Source organism: Odocoileus virginianus, unplaced genomic scaffold, assembly GCF_023699985.2.
Source record: "Odocoileus virginianus isolate 20LAN1187 ecotype Illinois unplaced genomic scaffold, Ovbor_1.2 Unplaced_Scaffold_5, whole genome shotgun sequence".
Lineage (NCBI taxonomy): Eukaryota > Metazoa > Chordata > Mammalia > Artiodactyla > Cervidae > Odocoileus > Odocoileus virginianus.
Window position 1 is genome coordinate 3,679,214 of NW_027224267.1, and position 21,324 is coordinate 3,700,537.

Genomic DNA, 21,324 nt, shown 5'->3' on the forward strand with positions numbered 1-21,324 from the left:
ATTAAACACACAAAGAAACAATATTAAAAGCAGCAAGGAAAAAGCAACAAGCAACACACAATGGAAACCCCACACGATTAACAGCTGATCTTTCAGCAGAAACTGCAGGCCAGAAGGGAATGGCAGGATATATTTAAAGTACTGAAAGGGAAAAATCTACAACCAAGATTACTGTACCTGGCAAGGATCTCATTCAAAATTGATGGAGAAATCAAAAGCTTTTCAGACAAGCAAAAGTTAAGAGAATTCAGTACCACCAAACCAGCTTTACAACAAATGTTAATGGGACTTAGATAGTCAAGAAATATAAGAAAATATAAGAAAAATATCTACAAAATCAAACCCCAAACAATTAAGAAAATGGCAATAGGAACATATATATCAATAATTACTTTAAATGTAAACAGATTAAATGCTCCAACCAAAAGACACAGACTGGCTGAATGGATACAAAAATATATATGCTGTCTACAAGAAACCTACTTCAGACCTAGACACATACAGACTGAAAGTGAGAGGAGGGAAAAATACATTCCATGCAAATGGAAAGCAAAAGAAAGCTGGAGAAGCAATCCTCATATCAGACAAAACAGACCTTGAAAATAAAGAATATTACAAGAGATAAGGAAGGATACTACATAATGATCAAGGGATCAATCCAAGAGGAAGACATAACAACTGTAAATATCTATGCACCCAACACAGGAGCACCTCAATACATAAGACAAACACTAACAGACATAAAGGCAGAAACTGACAGTAACCCAATAATGGTAGGAGACTTTAAAACCCCACTCACACCAATGCACAGATCATCAAAACAGAAAATAAATGAGGAAACACAAATCCTAAATGATATATTAGATAGATGGATCTCACTGATATCTTCAGGACATTCCATCCAAATGCAGAAGAATACACCTTCTTCTCAAGTGCACATGGAACATTCTCCAGGATAGACCACATCTTAGGTCACAAATCAAACCTCAGTAAATTTAAGAAAATTGAAATCGTATCAAGCATTTTTTCTGACCACAATGCCATGAGACTAGGTATCAATTACAAGAAAAAAACTGTAAAAAACACAACACGTGCAGATGAAACAATATATTTGTAAATAACCAACAGGTTACTGAAGAAATCGAAAGGGAAATCAAAAAATTTCTAGAAAGAAATGACAATGAAAACATGACAAATGAAAACCTATGGGATGCAGCAAAACCAGTTCTAAGAGGGAAGTTTATAGCAATACAATCCTCCCTCAAGAAACAAGAAAAATCTTGAATAGACAACCTAAATTAACACCTAAAACAATTGGAAAAAGAACAAAAAAAAACCCCAAGATAGCAGAAAGAAAGAAACTGTGAAGATCAGAGCAGAAATAAATGAAAAAGAAATGAAAGAAACAACAGTAAAGATTAATAAAACTAAAAGCTGGCTCTTTGAGAAGATAAACAAAACTGACAAACCTTTAGCCAGACTCATCAAGAAAAAAAGAGAGAAGAATCAAGTCAACAAAATTAGAAATGAAAAAGGAGAGGTTACAATAGACAATGCAAAAATACAAAGGATTATAAGAGACTATCATGAACAACTATATGGCAATAAAATGGACAGATTCTTAGAAAAGTTTCAATCTTCCAAGACTGAACCAAGAAGAAATAGAAATTATGAACAACCCAATTACAAGCACTGAAATTGAAGCTGTGATCAAAAATCTCCCCAAAAAACAAAAGCCCAGGACCAGATGGCTTCACAGGAGAATTCTATCAACATTTAGAGAAGAGCTAATGCCTATCCTTCTAAAACTCTTTCAAAAAATTGCAGAGGAAGGAACACTTCCAAACTCATTCTACAAGGCCACCATCACCCTGATACCAAAATCAGACAAAGACAACACACAAAAAAGAAAACTACAGGCCAATATCACTGATGAACATACATGCAAAAATCCTCAACAAAATTTTAGCAATTCAAAAGCTCATACACCATGATCAAGTTGGGTTTATCCCAGGGATGCAAGGATTCTTCAATATGTGCAAATCAATCAATGTGATACACCATATTAACAAACTGAAAGATAAAAACCATATGATAATCTCAATAGATGCAGAAAAAGCCTTTGACAAAATTCAGCACCCATTTATGATTAAAACTCTTCAAAAAATGGGCACAGAAGGAACCTACCTCAACATAGTAAAGGCCATATATGATAAGCCTACAGCAAACATTATTCTCAATGGTGAAAAACTGAAAGCATTCCCCCTAAGATTGGGAGGAAGACTAGGGTGTCCGATTTTCACCACTATTATTCAACATAGTTCTGAAAGTCCTAGCTACAGCAATCAGAGAAGAAAAAGAAATAAAAGGAATCCAGATCAGAAAAGAAGTAAAGCTCTGTTTGCAGATGACATGATACTGTACATAGAAAACCCTAAAGACACTATCAGAAAATTCCTAGAGCTAATCAGTGAATTTAGCAAAGTCACAGGATACAAAATCAATACACAGGTATCATTCACATTTCTATATACTAACAATGAAAAATCAGAAAAAGAAATTAATGAATCAATCCCATTCACCATTACAACAAAAAGAATAAAACACCTAGGAATAAACTTACCTAAGAAGACAAAAGTGGAGAAGGAAATGGCAACCCACTCCAGTATTCTTGCCTAGAGAATCCTGTGGACAGAGGAGCCTGGTGGGCTGCTGTCCATAGGGTCGCATAGAGTCAGACATGACTGAAGCGACTTAGCATGCATGCATGCATTGGAGAAGGAAATGGCAACCCACTCCAGCATTCTTGCCTGGAGAATCCCAGGGACGGGGGAGCCTGGTGGGCTGCCATCTATGGGGTCGCACAGAGTCGGATGACTGAAGCGACAGCTGTGGCAGCAGCAGTGCCACAAAGTGAAAACAGAGGTCACTAACTACAAACCACCAAAGGGTTCCATTTCCACTTAAACCAAGGTCATACACGTTATGTCTGAACTTTTTTTATTTTTGTCTTCATTCATATCTTGGTAGTTTTCCCTGCTTTCCAATAAAGTTCTTCTATGAGGGCTAAAAAAATTTTTAAAAAGACAAAAGAACTGTACACAGAAAATTATAAGACACTGATGAAAGAAATCAAAGACAACATAAACAGATGGAGAGATATTCCATGTTCCTGGGTAGGAAGAATCAATATTGTGAAAATGACTATACTACCAAACACAATCTACAGATTCAATGCAATCCCTATCAAATTACCAATGGCATTTTTCACAGAACTAGAACAAAAAATTTCACAATTCATATGGAAACACAAAAGACCTCGAATAGCCAAAGCAGTCTTGAGAAAGAAGAATGTGGCTGGAGGAAGCACCCTTCCTGACTTCAGGTTATCCTACAAAGCCTCAGTCATCAAGGTAAGTGTGGTACTGGCACAAAAACAGAAATACAGACCAATGGAACAAGACAGAAAGCCCAGAAATAAACCCATGCACCTATGGGTACCTTATTTTTGACAAAGGAGGCAAGAATATACAATGGGGCAAAGACAGCCTCTTCAATAAATGGTGCTGGGAAAACTGGACAGCTACATGTAAAAGAATGAAATTAGAACACTTCCTAACACCATACACAAAGATAAACTCAAAATGGATTAAAGACCTAAATATAAGACCAGAAACTATAAAATTCTTAGAGGAAAACATAGGCAGAACACTCGATGACATAAATCAAAGCAAGATCCTCTATGACCCACCTCCTAGAGTAATGGAAATAAAAACAAAAGCAAACAAGTGGGACCTGATTAAACTTAAAAGCTTTTGCACAGCAAAGGAAAGCTATAAGCAAGGTGAAAAGACAACCCTCAGAATGGGAGAAAATAGCAAATGAAACAACTGACAAAGGATTAACTTCCAAAATATACAAGCAGCTCATACAACTCAATACCAGAAAAACAAACAACCCAATCAGAAAAGTAGGAAAAGACCTAAAAACACATTTCTCCAAAGAAGACATAACAGATGTCTAACAAACACACGAAAAGAGCTCAACATCACTCACTATTAAAGAAATGCAAATCAAAACCACAATGAGATATCACCTCAGACCAGTCAGAATGGCCATCATCAAAAAGTCTACAAACAATATATGCTGGAGAGGTGTGGAGAAAAGGAACACTCTTGTGTTGCTGGTGGGAATGTAAATTGATACAGCCACTATGGAAGACGATATGGAGATTCCTTAAAAAACTAGAAATAAAACCACCATATGACCCAGCAATCCCACTCCTAGGCATATACCCTGAGGAAACCAAAACTGAAAAAGACACATGTATCCCAGTGTTCACTGCAGCACTATTTACAATAGCTAGAACATGGAAGCAACCTAGATATCCACTGACAGATGAATGGATAAAGAAGCTGTAGTAGATATACCCAGTGCAATAGTACTCAGCCATAAAAAGGAACGCATTTGAGTCAGTTCTAATGAGGCAGATGAACCTAGAGCCTATTATACAGAGTGAAGTAAGTCAGAAAGAGAAAGATAAATATCATATACTAATGCATATATACAGAATCTAGAAAAATGGTACTGAAGAATTTATTTGCAGGGCAGCAATGGAGAAACAGACATAGAGAACAGACTTATGGACATGGGGAGAGGGGAGGAGAGGGTGAGATGTATGGAGAGAGTAACATGGAAACTTACATTACCGTATGTAAAACAGACAGCCAACGGAATTTGCTGTGTGTCTCAGGAAACTCAAACAGGGGCTCTGTAGCAACCTAGAGGGGTGGGATGGGGAGGGAGATGGGAGGGAGGTTCAAAAGGGAGGGGATATATGTATACCTATGGCTGATTCATGCTGAGGTTTGACAGAAAACAAAATTCTGTAAAGCAATTATTAAAAAGCAAATGAATTTTTTTTTAAAAAAAGGTTACCAGGAATAAGTACCACAAAGCAAATTCTCAAGTTATAAAAAGCACTGGTAATCTGAACAAACACATAAGAAATAAACCAAATTGATATAATACTCAAAATTCATTAGATGAAATGGTTCATTGACCTCAAACTTAACATTTTCATGGTGTTTATTATCTGTATTCTCCTAATATGCAAAGCACATGCAGTGAAGATTTCATTTTTGGCAATTTTCAGTCTTCAAGACCAGTGGTCTTAATCTTTGATTGGTTTTCTAAATTCTCCACAATATTTTTCAGATAATCTTCATCTTTTAAAAAATATACATATAATTCTCTTTCCACTTGATGCAGCTTATTAGATGCCAAAAGTTTTCTTTTTGTTTTCACATCAGCAAAAATATCAGTAAGATGATGATTTAGTTTATTTAGCTGAGATTCAACTTGATGAAACTGCTCCGTTAACTCCTAAAAGGAAAATAATAATGCTTTTTAATTCAAAATCTCTATTCATAACACTAATAATATATCTTAAATGTAATTTACATAGGAAGAATCTAAATGATATAATGATTATTCCCACAACCTCAACAATAAATGAACCTCAATTAAAAATCCATAGCAGGATTAATAAGTCTATGTAAGATCCATTGAAACAACTTCTGTAGGCAAGTTTAAGTGATTCAAAGCAAATTCATACTCCCTGAAGAGTATTTGATATGTAAACTGTTGTGCATATTTATACAATCAACAAGTATTCTGAATGCCTACTTATACCATGCACTGTTTTAGAGTCTACAGCTATAAAAATGAACACCAAAAAAAAAAAAAAAAGAACACCATTTCCTTCTTGGAACTTATCATTCTGCCAAAGTAATCAAACCTTGTTTTAGCCTAACCTGTTTATTCGAGACATCAGAGGTACTGAGAAAACCTTGAAATGAAGCAATTACCAATAAAAATAATTGTCTTAATCTGGATTTTTCTTTTTTCACACTGTTATAGAAGATGGAATTACATGTAACATTTAACAACCCTGATTTACCATGTAATTCTTCTCAAAAACCTAGACATTCTGGACCCCTCACATTTAATAATTGAAATTCCTCACTTCTTAACATTAAAAGCAGCTTAGGTTTTCTAACCATGCTTTCTATTCCTAAAATTTCTCAGCCAGTATTATCAAAGAGGTTCTCAGACAATCTGTAGCTATAACTACCCCTCAACCTTCGACCACTTCTCAGAATGATCCACAGTATGGTAATCACCTGGTGCTTGCTATGAATAAAGCTACCCCACTCCACACTAAATCACTCTGCAACAAAGTCAGAGGCCACATTTCAACAGGCTCCCTGGTGATTCTAATGTACAAGTTCAAGAGTACTAGCTTTACACATGTCATAAATGCCAGCTCCAAAGAGCAGTACTTCTTAAACTACATTAAAAAAAAAAAATCAAGTAGTAGCTACAGTAAGTGGCCTTGTGAGGAAAAACCCTGTAAACTGGAAAACAATGAGAAACATCCCACCTTTAATTTCAATACTAAAGATCTTAATAGTTACTAAAATACTACTACAAATATGGAAAAATATTCAACTTCATTAACAAAAATGCAAGTTAAATTCATATGGATGACATTTTTTATCTCACTGGGCTAGGAAAAAACGTAAAATAATGATACCCAATGACATTATAGTAAAATCACCATATTTTAGGGATTCTAGAATGAATTCTTCCACACTTCAATATAACTGAAATCAATATGCACTGTATAAGTAAGAGCGTCATGTGACTGTTATTGACCAGACATTCATAAGAAGCACTTTATCACATATATAATACCCCACACTGTAAGACTTGCAGGATCTTAGTTCCCTAACCAGGGATCAAACCCATGCCCCCTGCACTGGAAGCATGGAGTCCTAACCACTGGACCACCAGGGGATTCCAGCACCAATTTTTTTTTTTTTCAATTCTTATTGTGGTTAAGAACACATAACATGAGATCTCCCCTGTTAACAAATTCAAGGGTACAATACTGTATTGTTACCTATTAGCACGATGTTGTGTAGCAGATTGCTAGAACTTGTTTATTTTGCCTTAAGTGAACTTAATACCTACTAATTAACAACTCTCCATCACTGGCAACCACCAATGTACTCTGTGCTTCTAATGAGTCAATTTTAGACAGCCCACAGTAAGTGGAATCATGCACTGATTCTTGGGACTAGCTTATTTTCACTTAGCATAATCTCCCCAAGTTTCATTCATGTTGTGGTATTTTGCAGTTGTTTTTTAAGGCTGAATAATATTTCACTGTATGTATAAACTACTATATTTTCTTTTTCTATTCTGCCATAGATGGACTTTTGTTTTTTTCTACAGCTTAGCTATTACAAGTAGGGCTGCAATGAACATGTGAGCAGAGATATCTCTTTAATATCCTATTTTTACTTCCTCTGGATGCATACCCAGGAGGAGGATTACAGAATCATATAGTAGTTCTATTTTTAAATTTTTCAAGGAAATTCCATACTGTTTTCCACAGTAGCTTCACCATTTTGCATTCCCACCAAAAATGTACCAGGGTTCTAATGTCCCCACATCCTCACCAACACTACTCTTTTGGTTTTTGGATAATAGTCATAACAGGTGAAAGGTAATATCTCAACTGTGGCTTTGCTTTGCATTTCTCTGATAATTAGTAATGTCGAGCAACTACTCATAAACCTGTTGGCCATTTGTATATCTTCTTTAGAGAAAAATCTATTCAAGTCCTTAGCCCATTTTAAAATTAGATCATTTAGTTGCCTTTTCATACTGTTCATGGGGCAAGAATATTGGAATGGTTTGTCATTCCCATTTCCAGTGGACCATGTTTTGTCAGTCAAAGTAAAGAGAAACTAAAGAGCCTCTTGATAAGGGGAAAGAGGAGAGTGAAAAGGCTGGCTTAAAACTCAATATTCAAAAAACTAAGATCAGGGCATAAGCCCCCACCACTTCATGGCAAATAGAAGAGGAAAAAATGGAAATTGACAGATTTTATTTTCTTGGGTTCCAAAATCACTGCAGATGGTGACTGCAGCCATGAAATTAAAAGACTCTTGCTCCTTGGAAGGAAAGCTATGACAAACCTAGAGAGCATATTAAAAAGCAGAGACATCACTTGTCCACGTAGTCAAAGCTATGGTTTTTCCAGTAGTCATGTACAGATGTGACAGCTGGACCATAAAGAAGGCTGAGTGCTGAAGAATTGATGCTTTCAAATTGTGGTGCTGGAGAAGACTCTTGAGAGTCCCTTGGACAGCAAGGAGATCAAACCAGTCAATCCTAAAGGAAATCAACTGTGAATATTCATTGGAAGGACTGATGCTGAAACTGAAGCTCCAATACTTTGGCCACCTGATGTGAAGAGCCGGCTCATTGGAAAAGACCCTGATGCTGGAAAGATCTGAGGGCAGGAGAAGTGGGTGACAGAGAATGAGATGGTTGGATAGCATCACTGACTCAATGGACATGAATTTGAGCAAATTCCAGGAGACAGCTAAGGGCCAGAGGAGCCTGGTGTGCTGTAGTCCACGGGGTGGCAGAGTCAGAAACGACTTACCAACTGAACAGTAAGCTTTTTGCTATCACCAACACTGTTTATGTACAGTGTGGAAAAACACAAAAAATACTTTGAGTCAAGAAATAACACAGAAAGGGACACTGAATGTGGAGTTTCAGAAATACCTTAGTCATTTTAACTGGCTTTTTCCTTTTAATGTATATTCCTAAGGGATATGATAAAAACCTATGTCTACCATACCTAAAAGATACCTAATAGGTATGAAATAAAAATTCTAAATAAGAAAGTACTGTGTCAGTTTAAATGAAAAAGCTTTCTTTCTTAGAAACTCCTGAAATTATGGTATATTGTATGATAAATGGTGTCTAGTAGACATTCAAATAGCTGGTGACATTTGAAGTAGGTAAACTTCTTTGAAAAGCAATATAGCAGTATCAAAAGCTAAAAAATAATGTGTATAACCCAAGAAACCTCGTAATTCTAGAATACCTCTAAGAGTTCATCCAAATGGACGACTGGTTACAGAAACTATGACACAGTAATTAAATCAATAGAGTATTATAAACATTAAAAATTAAAATTATTGTAGCATGGAAAAGCTTTATTTCATAATGCTAAATAAAAGGACAATATAAAAGATACGGAAGTAAAGGAAAAAAGCATCTACTTTGCAAATACTAACCAAAAGAAAAATAGCATAGGAATATTAATATCGGACAAAAGAAAATTAAGACAAAAAGCACAATACAGGGTCATTAGATAATGGCTAAACCGTTAAATCACTGCAATTTAAATCTACCAGAATAATTCACTGCAATTTTAAACTTGGATGTAACTTATAAAATAGACTCAAATATAAATAAAACACTGACAGAACTACAATGAAAATTTTCAAATCCACCATCATAGGATTTTTACATAATGATTTAAAAGATCAAGAAGATAGAATCAATAATAGACTTTTAAAACGAATCACAAATATCACTTCATATCCATGAGGATGACTACTACATACTTTTTTAAAAGAGAAAATAACAAGTATAGGTGAGGACGTGTAGAAACTAGAACCCTGGTACAGTTGCTGGGTAACGTCAGATTCTCCAAAAGTGAAACACAGGTTTACCACGATTCAGCATTCACTCGTAGGCATATACCCAAAAGGAATGAAAACGGGCTCAAATACTTGTACACCAATGTTCATAGCAGCATTATATACAACAGATAAAAGGTGCAAACAACTCAAGTGTCTATAAACAGATGAACAGATAAACAGATGAAATGCGATGATAAAATACAGATGAACAGATAAAATGTGGTATATACACACAACAGAATATTCAGCACCAAAAAGGAATAAAATTTTCACACCTGATGCAACATGGATGATACTTAAGGATATTATGCTGAGATAAGCCAAAGACAAAAGGACAAATATTATTATATGATTCTACTTTTTAAGATACCTGTAGTAGGCAAATTTATAGAGACAGAAAATGGAATAGAGATTACCAGGGATGGGGAAAAGAAGGAATGGCGAATTAATATTTAACAGGCACAGAGTTTAGCCCATGTGGGATGAGAAAAAAGTTCTGGAAGTAAATGGTGACATGGCTGCATGACACTGCAAATGTTCTTAACATCATCATAATTGCACACATTAAAATGGTTAAAATAGTAAATTTTACATTTTGAATATTTTTTAATAAAAAATTATTTAAAAAACTAATCATAAGCTGTCTTATTTCAAGAAAAGATAAGCTAGTTATTCAGATCAATTCTCCCATAGGAAAAAATGTAAAAAGTGAAATGAAGTATTTTAAAGAGTCAAACAAAACAAAATCTTCCTAGGACTTTGCTGGCGGTCCAGTGATTAAAAACCTGCCTTACAATGCAGGGGACACAGATTCTGTGTTGCCTGGTCAGGGAATTAAGATCCCACACGCCACGGGGCAACTAGAGAGTCCATGCCACAACTAAAGAGCCTCTGCTCACCACAACTAGGGAAAGCCCACGCACCACAGAAGACCCAGCCAACCACCACAACAACAAAACCCCAAGGCTTCCTAAAAGCAACAAAGAGATAATAAGACTTCAAAAGACTACAAATCCATAAAACAATGCAGACTGGTAAGAGAGCCCAGAAGCTGCTTTACTCAATCGCTAATCTTGAAAAAACAGAATCCATGATTCCTGAGACTGACAAGATGAGTGGTAAAGTCCAACGTCCATAGAAGGTAGGAACTCAAACAGCAGACTGTCTTTGTAATAAACTAAGGACAGCAAAAATCATAAGATCAGGATGGCCAGAGCAGGAAGAGCCCTTGGTTAGAATCAGAGTCCAGATATAAATCATCGGTTGTTATTCAGTCACTCAGTCATGTCAAATTCCTTGCAACCCAAACGACTGTAGCATGCCAGGCTTCCCTGTCCTTCATCATCTCCCAGAGCTTACTCAAACTCATGTCCATTGAGTCGGTGATGCCATCCAACCATCTCGTCCTCCAAAACAGACTCTGAACCCAGCTTATGTTTCAGAACTGGCAGTGCTCTTAATATCTAAGCGAACATACATGAAGGCAAAAGACATTTAAGGAAGGTCTTTTATGTATTTTAATGTATGAGGGTCCTTTCACCAGAAAGATACTGATTTTAAATTTGGATGCCTCAATAAGTGGTAATGGGACAATTTGGTTATTCATGGGGAAAAAATAAGAATAAAATTAGAATTCTACTTCTCATGTCATAAACTCCTGCTGGATTAAAGAACTGAACTAGAACATCATAAACATTTCAGATAAAGTAAAAGGGACTGTCATTACTATGTTAAGGGCAAATTTTCACAAGATATAAAAAACGGCAAACCATAAGAGTGATAAATTACATCAAAATTGAAATCTAAAAAAAAAAAAAGCCAAAAACAAACTAACAGGTAACAATAAAAAAGAAAAAAACAAAACACAAATAGGGAGCAAACATATGCAACACACACCACTGACAAATGACTGACATTTCAAATATGTAAAAGAGCTCCTACCCAAAGGGGGCTCAACCTCCATGATCATCAGAGAAATGCAAATTATAACCTCAACAGGATGCTATTTTATATCTATGCAGAGTGAGAAAAAATTATAAATGCACATAGCACTACGTGATGAAAAAAATATGGTAAAAGAGCATCTCTTAAACACTGCTGGTACAATATGGTACAACCAGTTCTAAAATCAGTTTGCTGTATAATGTAAAACAGAACCTGTTATTCAGCAATTCCACTCCTATGTGAGGTGACAGAGAGAGAGAGAGAGAGAGAGAGAGAGAGATGCATCTATAAGACTTGCAACAAGGATATAAGCTGTATGATCTACAACAGCAAAAACTGGAAATAATCTAAATGTCTGTCAACAGAACAGGTAATTAAATTGTGGAATTTACATAAGAGAATACCAACTATACAAAAGAGAAAACTATAAATGAACTACTATAAATGAGTCAAGTTTTACAAATGTCCACATGGATGAAACCCAAAACAAGCAAGTTACTGAAAAATATATATAATACAATCTATATAAAGTTCAGAAACATACAAAACTAAATAACACACAGTCGGTATTACAAATATTAAGAAAGCAAATGACAAAACTTAGCATAGCAGTTCCTCCCTAAAAAACGAGAGGGAAATGCTATTAGAAGGAGCATGGTATTACTAAGGGTACACAGAATTTTAAAGATATAAGAGCAATCCTCTGTGTGTTAAAATAGGTGAAAAAACTACAGGCATGGTTGTTTTTTTCTTCTTCATTCTTACCATAAACATTACTATCCTTTCATAGCTGAAATATTTAATAAATTTTAAAAACTTTAACCAAAACTGTTTGAAATATATATTTATATGTGAATAAAAATGAGATATAAAAGTGCTACTATTAGAGAAATGGGGTGATATTTTCTTCATGTTAACATTTTCTTTAGTATCTTTTACAATGAACATTATTTTTTTAAGCATTTTTAATTACCATCGTAAGCACCTACCTGATCACTAAGCAAAAGCTGATTTCCTCCTTGATACAAAGCTTCACAAAGCGAGTTCACATCATTGTTGAGTTTGGACAGAAAGGAAGAATGTTCTTGAGCAGATACTGCCAACTGCTCTTGCACCAAAGAAACACCCTGTTTTAACTTCTCAGCTACTTCTTCCAGGTTTCCATGGGTTACAAACAATTCTTTTTTCTTATTCTCTCCTTCTAAAAGTTGATAAAGCCTCAAATGTGGAAATAAAAATTAGAAAAAATTCTTAAGTCAGTATAGTTTTCAAAATTATAACCCACTATATTGGGACATCTTTGGGGAAAGCTAACAATTTGTAAATATTAATAAAACAATTAAAAACTTTCCAACTACAATACTATCTCATTACAGAAACACATATTCTAATTATTGTATCTGAATCCCCAGTTTTCCTATCTTCCAAGTTTTAGACGTAAAATCCTTTTTGACTTTAACTGCCATTAACCTATTTCAATTAAAGTAACATTTCAGAGATACCGCCCTAGAAAACACTTCTTTCACAGAATACAACTATGATGTAGCAGAAACCGCAAAGAACTTGAAACAGAAGACTTAGGTCTGAGTTCTGGCTGTAAGACCTAAGTCAAATCAATCTTTGAGATTTAATTTTCACATCTTAACATTTACCTAATTTTAAAGGACTGTGGTAGACTTAAAAGAGAAAAATTGAAAATACAAGCTACATAAATATTAATAGAAAACTTGCTACTCCAGTCATGTCCACATTTGCTTGACAAATTAAACTCCTAATGAGGCTATTTTAATACTTCAAACATTAATGGCAGAAAAATTCTACAGTACAAAAGGAAAATGCGAGGCAGCACCTTCTACACATATATGACAAAAAGTATCTGCTCTTTTTCTTAAGAGTCTTCCTAAAACTGGTTCAAAGTGAAAAGTAGTTAAAGTGTTAAGTCGCTCAGTTGTGTCCAACTCTTCGTGACTCCATGCACTGTAGCCTGCCAAGTTCCTCTGTCCATGGAATTCACCCGGCAAGAATATGGGAGTGGGAAGCCATTCCCATCTCCAAGGGATTTTCTGGACCCAGGGATCGAACCCGGGTCTCCTGCACTGCAGGCAGATTCTTTACCACCTCAGCCCCAAACCAATTCAAGTCCAAGGCTAATTCTGTTCTTGTGGAATGTGACTACACAATTCCAGGGGGCACCATTCACACAGAATCATGATGTCAATGCCACCTTCGAAAACTGGGCAATGACGTAGCTCTATCCATGCCCTTCATTTCATTAGTAAGAATAAAAAGTATCAGATGATTTTCTTCTAGTCTCGAGAAAAAGCAGCAGTAGAATCCAGATTTTTGAGTCCTTTTACTACTTTAGCCGCTCAATTTCAGTATCCCCATACCATTAATTGCTCAGACATCCAGAAGAGACCAGAAGCTAGCAGTTATTCTTACTGATTCACCTGACTAGATGCAAAAATGAAGTCTTCTCTCCTCTCTACCGCCGCCTTCTCCAAATGTAATCAATTCTCTGCTCAGCAATACTTGCTATATACCAAGCTGTATTCAAACTTCCTGCTGGAGTTAGCCTCCTGCCCCAAATCTAAAAGCATCTAAATAATAGCATCCAAACATGAATAAAGGTCTTGTATTGTATATTTTCAATTCTCGAAACCATCCACCTCACCTCTAAACCAGCTACCTCTAGATCTAACATAAAAGGAAAAGGTTAGCCCTCAATTTTTAAAAATTTTAAAAAAATAAAATTAACTGAGGAATTGGAAAAAAAAAACTAAAAGAAACATAGACCCATGTAACAGAAAGGCGGAAGAATCCAAAAGCCAAAACTGAAGTGCAAAGAACTTTTAAACTTTCACAAACTTTAGTTCAAATTCTAGTACTTTACAAAAACAAACAGAAAAATAATTACTCACTAAAGAAACAAAGAAACCTACCTATGAGTAGAAGAATCCTTGGTATCAATGGTATTCCTTGGATTTATCTGCTGAGATACTGACGGGTCTTTTAGCATTTCTAATCGTTGGTGGAACATCAAATTACTTTGATTAAGCAGGTGAACCAAGTTTTCCAGCTGACGATATATGTCCCAATGCTTTCTCAATTCAATTTCATATGATAAATGAAGAAGATCAAATGATGCCTTTTGCTTTATCAGCTGATTTAAAACGAACTCTTGTCTTGCTGTGTAATAGTCTTGTTTAGCAATCTGTCGATCAAAATCTCCCTTTACAACTGGCATATTCAATAACTGGGCATTCTCTTTTACCACAGCAGGCAAAATTTTGTCTTTTATATGAGTGATTTGTTCTTCAAGTTTCAGAATTTCACTGTTCAAGCTAGAAATTTTAGCATCCAAATTATCCTTGCCAAGAGCCTACACAAACAAAACAATTACATTTCAAACTGTAAATACAAAGTAGGAATAGTTTTAAAATTATTTTCACTTTCCATCTTAGTTTATCAGATAACACACTAATAGAAACTGGTTTCGAATTAACAAAAGCCAAAATCACAGTTTAAAATGGCACAGTGAAGACGAAACCAAGGGTAAAGCCATTATGAATTGCTAAATTTTAATGCTATTACTACTATGTTACACATAAATGGCTACCAAAACAGAGATCTTGTCAGATTTGTCTTTAAAAAAAATTACCCATTATGACACTGCTTACCAAATGCTAATATATGCTATTTATCCTTTTCTTAAAATAATCTCAGTAGCTCTTCTCCCACCTTGCTTGTTGACTTTAGCACTTCTATACAATGACAGGACTTCATACAACATTCTGAAGTTTGTGACAATTATAGGTATTTAGCTTCAGAAACACTGTTCTTTTTACTCAACTATCTACTGGTTACATGGCCAGGAAAGCAAGCTACCCAAGAGTGCAGGTAGATATCTTTAATACATCTGTACATTCTTAAAAAAAAATAATCAAGAGTTTCAATCCACTGAACTGGATTTCTAATTTCGTTAGCACCATCCTCTGGTCAGAGCAAATAAGGAAGACTACCCATAACAGCAATAAGGCTCTTTACTCATTCATCATAAAAAAGGCAATGTCAGCCTTATCTGTGTATGAACCAACAAAGAATGCAAAAGTCCTTTGAAAGTGAGCTAGATAAGGTGGTTGGGTTATAACTACTATTTCTGCCCTCCACTAAAATCTATTTATGTGGAACAATAACACATACCATAACTAAACACTGAACAGAAAATAAGAAAAAGAAAATGTAATTACTTATTAGATCCCCTTTCTAAAATACTTTACTATCAGCGTGTGTTAGTCGCTCAGTCCTGGCCGACTCTTTGCAACCCCATAGACTATAGCCCACCAGCTTCTCTTATGGAATTCTCCAGGCAAGAATACTGGAGTGGGTTGCCATTCCCTTCTCCAGGGGATCTCCCAATATTATTTCATAATTAACAACAACTTAAATATGAATCCAGTCTCTTTTCTCACACTTACTTTGCTTATGAGGCTATGAAGATTCTCCTCTGCCCACTTTATACTTGACTTCAGGCTCAAATTATTTGCTTTCAAGTGAATTAACTGATGTTGAGCACAAATGTATGCCAGCTGCAGCCTAGCCATTTCTAGCCGGCTCTCCTCAAGAACTTCTTGATTATCACAAACAGATGGTGCATGCATATCTAAAAGTTGAAAATTTTCTTCATTTGAACTTTCGACTACTTCATGTATACCCTGAAAGAACTGTTTTTTGGTATATGAGGTTAATGCTGCCGTACTTTGCTCTTCTTGGCTTAGATAGCTTTGCAATGAAAACTGAGATATAAACACCAGTGGATTTGTTCCTTGACCCAAATTAGATCGTCTGAAGAACGTCATTAACTTTGCAACTCCATCAGTAAGAGTGTGAAGTTCATTACTGATCTTAGTATTTGTAGCATTTAGAATTCCTTGACTCTGTTTCAGCTTTTTATTGGTTTCTTCTTCTTTAGCCTTTAACCTCAGAGATTTATGACTAGTCACTGAAGCCATCAATTGGCATTTATTACGTCGCTGAATTTTTAGGTTCTTTAATTTCTGCAGAGTTTGAACCTCATCCTCTAATTTCTCTAGCTCCTTGTCATTCAAGGTGGGTGTCTTCAAATCAGAAGTTTTACAAGTTTTAAGAACTTCATCCAATGCTGCTCCTTCTAGGATGGGCTTGCCTGATTTTTGAAGAATGCTAAAAGCTTCCAATTCCTCTTCAGACAATACATTCTGTTCATTCACATTCTCACAAAACCACTTCAAAAACGGTTCATTTTCAACAAACAACCAGTCAAAATCTTCCCCATTAAGACTATCAGCTTTAGGATAACCAATTTTTTTTAATGTTTCCACAAAATCTTTTCCACAGCTCATGGTTTAACTACCCGATATTTTGTAACTGATAAGGCTTTAATGGTGTTGATATTTAAAAAATAAGTCCAACTACATACAAAACTAATTTTATGTTAAATCCATAGAGAAGGGGGAAAAATATTTTTAGAATCTATAATAACTTATCCTAGAGGGGAAAAAAAAACAAGTATTAGACCACAAATAAGGCGATTCTATCTTTTAAAGTATTATACAGATAAATATCACAAGATATTTGGGAACTATCTAACCCAGAGATAGTTGTAGCTGAAAAGTTTGACAAAGAGAAATAATTAGAGTATTACTCAGAACACTGAAACTGTAATGAGAGGCTAATTAACAAGAAAATCTTATTTTTTCCAAAGGTAACATGGTTTAAGATACATTTTATACATCAGCAATTCAGTTTTTAATTCCAAATAGATGGATCTAAATATGTCCATGCCATCACGTGACTAAGCAATCTCTTTTCCCTGTCCTTTCCGAGAAGACAGAAATAAATATGGTCAGAGTTTGAGGAAGAGTCAACTGAATATTTACCTGAATGGCTCACGAAGGAAGCAAAGTCAGACACGACCAACCTAGTGCAGAGAAAACCAGGCTTAAGAACCACCCCCGACCTGAAAAGAACCAAAGGACTGAGCAGTCCTTAAATAAAGGTATTTCAGGCGTTTCTTATTTTCAGCAAAGGGACCACTGAAAAATCCACGCTGCGAACTCCAGGGAAGGGAACAAGAGGTTCAGAGGAGGGGCCCAGTAATCTGCGGCACTCTGTGATTCTGTGTCATTCAGCGATGAACGATCGGTGCGCGTCAATAAAACATTCGTCCACAGAGGCGGCCCAGTCGGCGCGACGACAAACTGCACAAACCTTTAGCGGGTCAATTCCTAAAGGAAATCAGTGCTGAATAGTCACTGGAGGACTGATGCTGAAGCTGAAACTCCAACACTTTGGCCACCTGATGCAAAGAGCTGACTCACTGGAAAAGACCCTGATGCTGGGAAAGATTGAAGGCAAGAGGAGAAGGGGAGACAGAGGATGAGATGGTTGGATGGCATCACTGACTCAGTGGACATGAGTTTGAGCAAACTCCGGGAGATGGTGAAGGACAGGGAAGCCTGGCGTGCTGCAGTCCATGGGGTCGCAAAGAGTCGGACACGACTGGGTGACTGAACTGAACTGACTTAAGTGGGTGCCGGCCGGCGGGCGGGGCTGGAGTGCGCCCCTCGCGTCCCAGCAGAGCCTCCAGGGCCCAGCGGCCTGGGGCCCCGGGAGCCGTGCCCCCCCGCCACAGCCCACCCTCACTGGAGACCCCGTTTCTGGCCGTGCCCCTCGCCTCGATGACCCCACTAGAGCCTGGCTCCCCGCCGGCACTGGAGTCCCCAGTCTTCCGCTGCGCCCCTTCGCCTCTCCCGGCACCGAGCCCCCGACCCCTCCCGCCGCGCCCCTCGCCCGCATTGGAGCCCTCAGTCTCCCGCCGCTGCGCCCCTCGTCCCTCCGGCCGCCCCCCGACCGCACTGGAGTCCCCAGACTCTCCAGTCACTCCCCCCGTCCCCTCCCCCTGAGGACCGCGACTGCGCTACGCGGGAAACTACTCGCGCGCCCGAAAGACGACCCCAGGGCCATCCGGAAAGAAGACGCAGCCGCTGACCCGCGCCGCTCCCACCGTCCCACCGTCCGCCTGAGAGACCTGCGAGTCCAGCGCCGCTCACCTCAGGAAACTCGGCTCGCGCCCCTCAGAAGCCCGCCGCCGCCGCTGCCCAGCCTTGCAAGGCCTCACGGGAGGGCCGCTCGCGCGCGCGCGCAAAAGACCAAGACCCGGCGGCTGGCGACCGCCTGCGCAGGCGCAATATCAGAAGAGGCGGGGCCCCGGGCCTGACGTCTACCAGCAGGGAGAGAGCTGATTGGCTCCCTGCCTCAAGCGGTCTTCCAGCAGAACGCCGCCGTGAACCAGTGCACGCAGACCTCCGTCCGCCTCCTGTAAGGAGTGTATGTTCCGTCGCAGCCTCGTCATGTCGGGAGCGCGTGAGTAGAGCCAGCTCCGCCCTGTCGCCCGCCTGCCTGGTGGCCCGGGCGTCCGGTCCTCCGCGGGCCCCGGGGCCGCGCTGCGGTCCGCTGCCGCAGGAGTGAGCGTGGACGAAGTCGCCGAGCAGACTTCTCGCCTCTCAGTCTCTTGTGACGAACGCTGTTTTCCAGAAGCACTTCGTTCCCAAGCCTTCTCTTCACCGGACAATCCCATCTTCAACATAGGACTATTTAAAAAGTCGAAACCGTTTGACTCGTCGAGTGGATTTGTGTCAAGATGGAGCACGGGTTTTAAAGCAGGATGCCAGAAACGGAGGGTGTGTGGTCGGCGAGAGGAGCAGGGTTCAAATGAGACCTCCACGTTGGAGGAAATCTGGTGGACACCATGCAGTCCAGTGAAGCAAAACTTTGAGGTTACCACTTGTATCGGGCAGAATGTGTTTGCATCTCTCCCAGACACAAATAATTTTGTTTTACGTACCAATCTTCTGCAAATTAACATATTAATGAGCAAGACTGGGGCCCTGGTCATTAATAAGCCATCAGTACTCCGCAACCCCCAGCATCAAATGGCCCTAAGGTGGCTTGTTCGATAACGTCCTAGTCTAATGTGACATTGGCAGGGCAGAAATCTCTTCAGATAACTTTTCTTAATATTGTTTAAGAAGAGAAGGAATAATGTTCCAGGGCAGATGCCATGAATTTTAATCTGGACTTGAACCTACTTATTAATTCTTCGTTTATTCTACTTTTTGATTCTCCTCCTCTAAAAAGACAATAGAACCCAAAATGGTTGGGAAAAACATTACAGGAGAAAAAAACTCGCAGAGCGGTGCCCGGCCTGAATGCAGGGGCCTGAACCTGGCAAGAGAGGGTCCGGTTGACAAACTGGGAGGCGGGGTTAGACACACACACCCCCACCGGCGGGGGGAGACCGGGAAGACCCCACCCAGCCGTGGGATGGGGCGGGGAGAGGCTTGGGCCGCCTCACCCGGAGGAAGTGGAGGCTTTGGAGGCAGCGCCTTCAAGAAATTCTGCTGAAGAGGCAGAGATTGAGGGAGAGCGAGAGAAAGCAGCAGAACTGGAGACGAGGGGGGTGGGGATGCAACGCTGGGGGAGGGTTTGGGTTTTAAAATGGGAGGAACTTGGGGATATTTATAGACTGGGAGGAGGAACTCAAGAGGAGAGGGAAGCAGAGACGCAGAAAGAAAAGGGCTGCTCTGTAGAAAGATCCCTGGGAAACTGGAGGGTGAGATCCCAGCTCGCTGATCTGAACTAGAACCTCACTTTTCTGAGTGACTCCTGAGTCGTTCCCTGGGTCCACGGATCCCCCACATGACTTCGAACTGCTGACCTTAGTCATTTGCTTGAAAGATGTTCCTGGTGCCAAAAAACATTAAAATATAAAGTAAAAATCACAATGGTATTAGCCCACTGAGTACAAATGAAAATACTATAGGTTTAGCTATTCAGGCTCAAGAGTGTTCCTTGGAAACTTGCTAGGGCATTTCTGTACTTGAGGTTGCATTTGGAACTTACCAAAGCAAGCGTTACACTGACTTCCAGGACAAGCTTTCTTTCCTCCAATCAAAACATTTGGGGTTTTAAGGGGGACTTGGGGAGTCCAAGTGGAGAAGGAAATGGCAACCCACTCCTGTGTTCTTGCCTGGAGAATCCCAGGGACAGGGGAGCCTGGTGGGCTGACATCTGTGGGGTCACACGGAGTCGGACACGACTGAAGTGACTCGGCAGCAACAGCAGCAGGGAGTCAAAGAGGAGGGCATGTCAGCTCACTCCAGTGTTCTTGCCTGGAGAATCCCACGGGCAGCAGAGCCTGGTGGGCTACATACAGTCCGTGGGGTCGCAGAGAGTCAGACACGACTGAGTGACGTAAGCACACAGCACAGGGGGTCAGAAGGTGAAGGCAACCGGGAATGACTCTTCCCTGAGAAAGTCTGAGACCCGCTGGACTAAACAGACCAAAACACAGCTGTGTTTGTTGTTTCCTTCCTTCAATCTTTTTTTCTCCTGTTGATATTAAAATGTGTTTTAGGTTTCGAACAACTTCTCAGAGGCGTCAGACTGCAGTCTGATGTTGAAGGTCGTCTCTTCTCAGATGTAGTTTTCAGTGATGGTGGCGGGACTCCACCCTCCGAGTGGGAAGTGACACACAGTGTGAGAAGCTCCGTCCTGCAGTCACAAAAGTGACACAGGTGGCAAGAGACAGAGGCAGGGGATGTCCCATGCGGAGAGAGAGCCTGGCAGCCAGAGCGCGCGGGTCTGGATGAGTGTCTGCATCCGGCTGCTCCGTCGGCCAGAACACCATCTGTGTGCCCTACACTGTGGGGCTGGGGCGGGTGGGAGGAGAACCAGCTTGTCCTCCACCACTCTGACAATC

The 21,324-nt window shown here is 39.1% G+C and overlaps 1 protein-coding gene across 4 annotated transcripts; it reads right to left on the minus strand.

Moving 5' to 3' along the window:
* Positions 1-5,070: 5,070 nt before the first annotated feature.
* On the minus strand, positions 5,071-18,711 carry HAUS3 (HAUS augmin like complex subunit 3). 4 transcript variants are annotated; one of them, XM_020914939.2, is made up of 6 exons: positions 18,614-18,711; positions 17,441-17,481; positions 16,001-17,048; positions 14,465-14,904; positions 12,512-12,740; positions 5,071-5,385 (listed from the first exon to the last, which is right to left on the minus strand). In XM_020914939.2, exons 3-6 carry the CDS (start codon positions 16,901-16,903, stop codon positions 5,152-5,154), a joined length of 1,806 nt encoding a protein of 601 aa, XP_020770598.2. In that variant the 5' UTR covers positions 16,904-17,048; positions 17,441-17,481; positions 18,614-18,711; the 3' UTR covers positions 5,071-5,151. The 4 variants fall into 4 exon arrangements, with proteins under 4 accessions (XP_020770598.2, XP_070318535.1, XP_070318538.1 ...); XM_070462434.1 differs by having other exon boundaries at positions 16,001-17,481; XM_070462437.1 differs by having other exon boundaries at positions 16,001-17,788; positions 18,614-18,685.
* Between the last annotated feature and the right edge of the window lie 2,613 nt (positions 18,712-21,324).

Coding starts and splice junctions, on each gene's coding strand:
- HAUS3 (XM_020914939.2), bottom strand. CDS start 16,903: ATGAGCTGTGGAAAAGATTTTGTGGAAACATTAAAAAAAATTGGTTAT. Junction 14,905..16,000: donor TTCATAGCCTCATAAGCAAA/GTAAGTGTGAGA, acceptor TTGTTTGTGTAG/GCTCTTGGCAAGGATAATTT. Junction 5,386..12,511: donor AGCTTTTGCTTAGTGATCAG/GTAGGTGCTTAC, acceptor TTTTCCTTTTAG/GAGTTAACGGAGCAGTTTCA.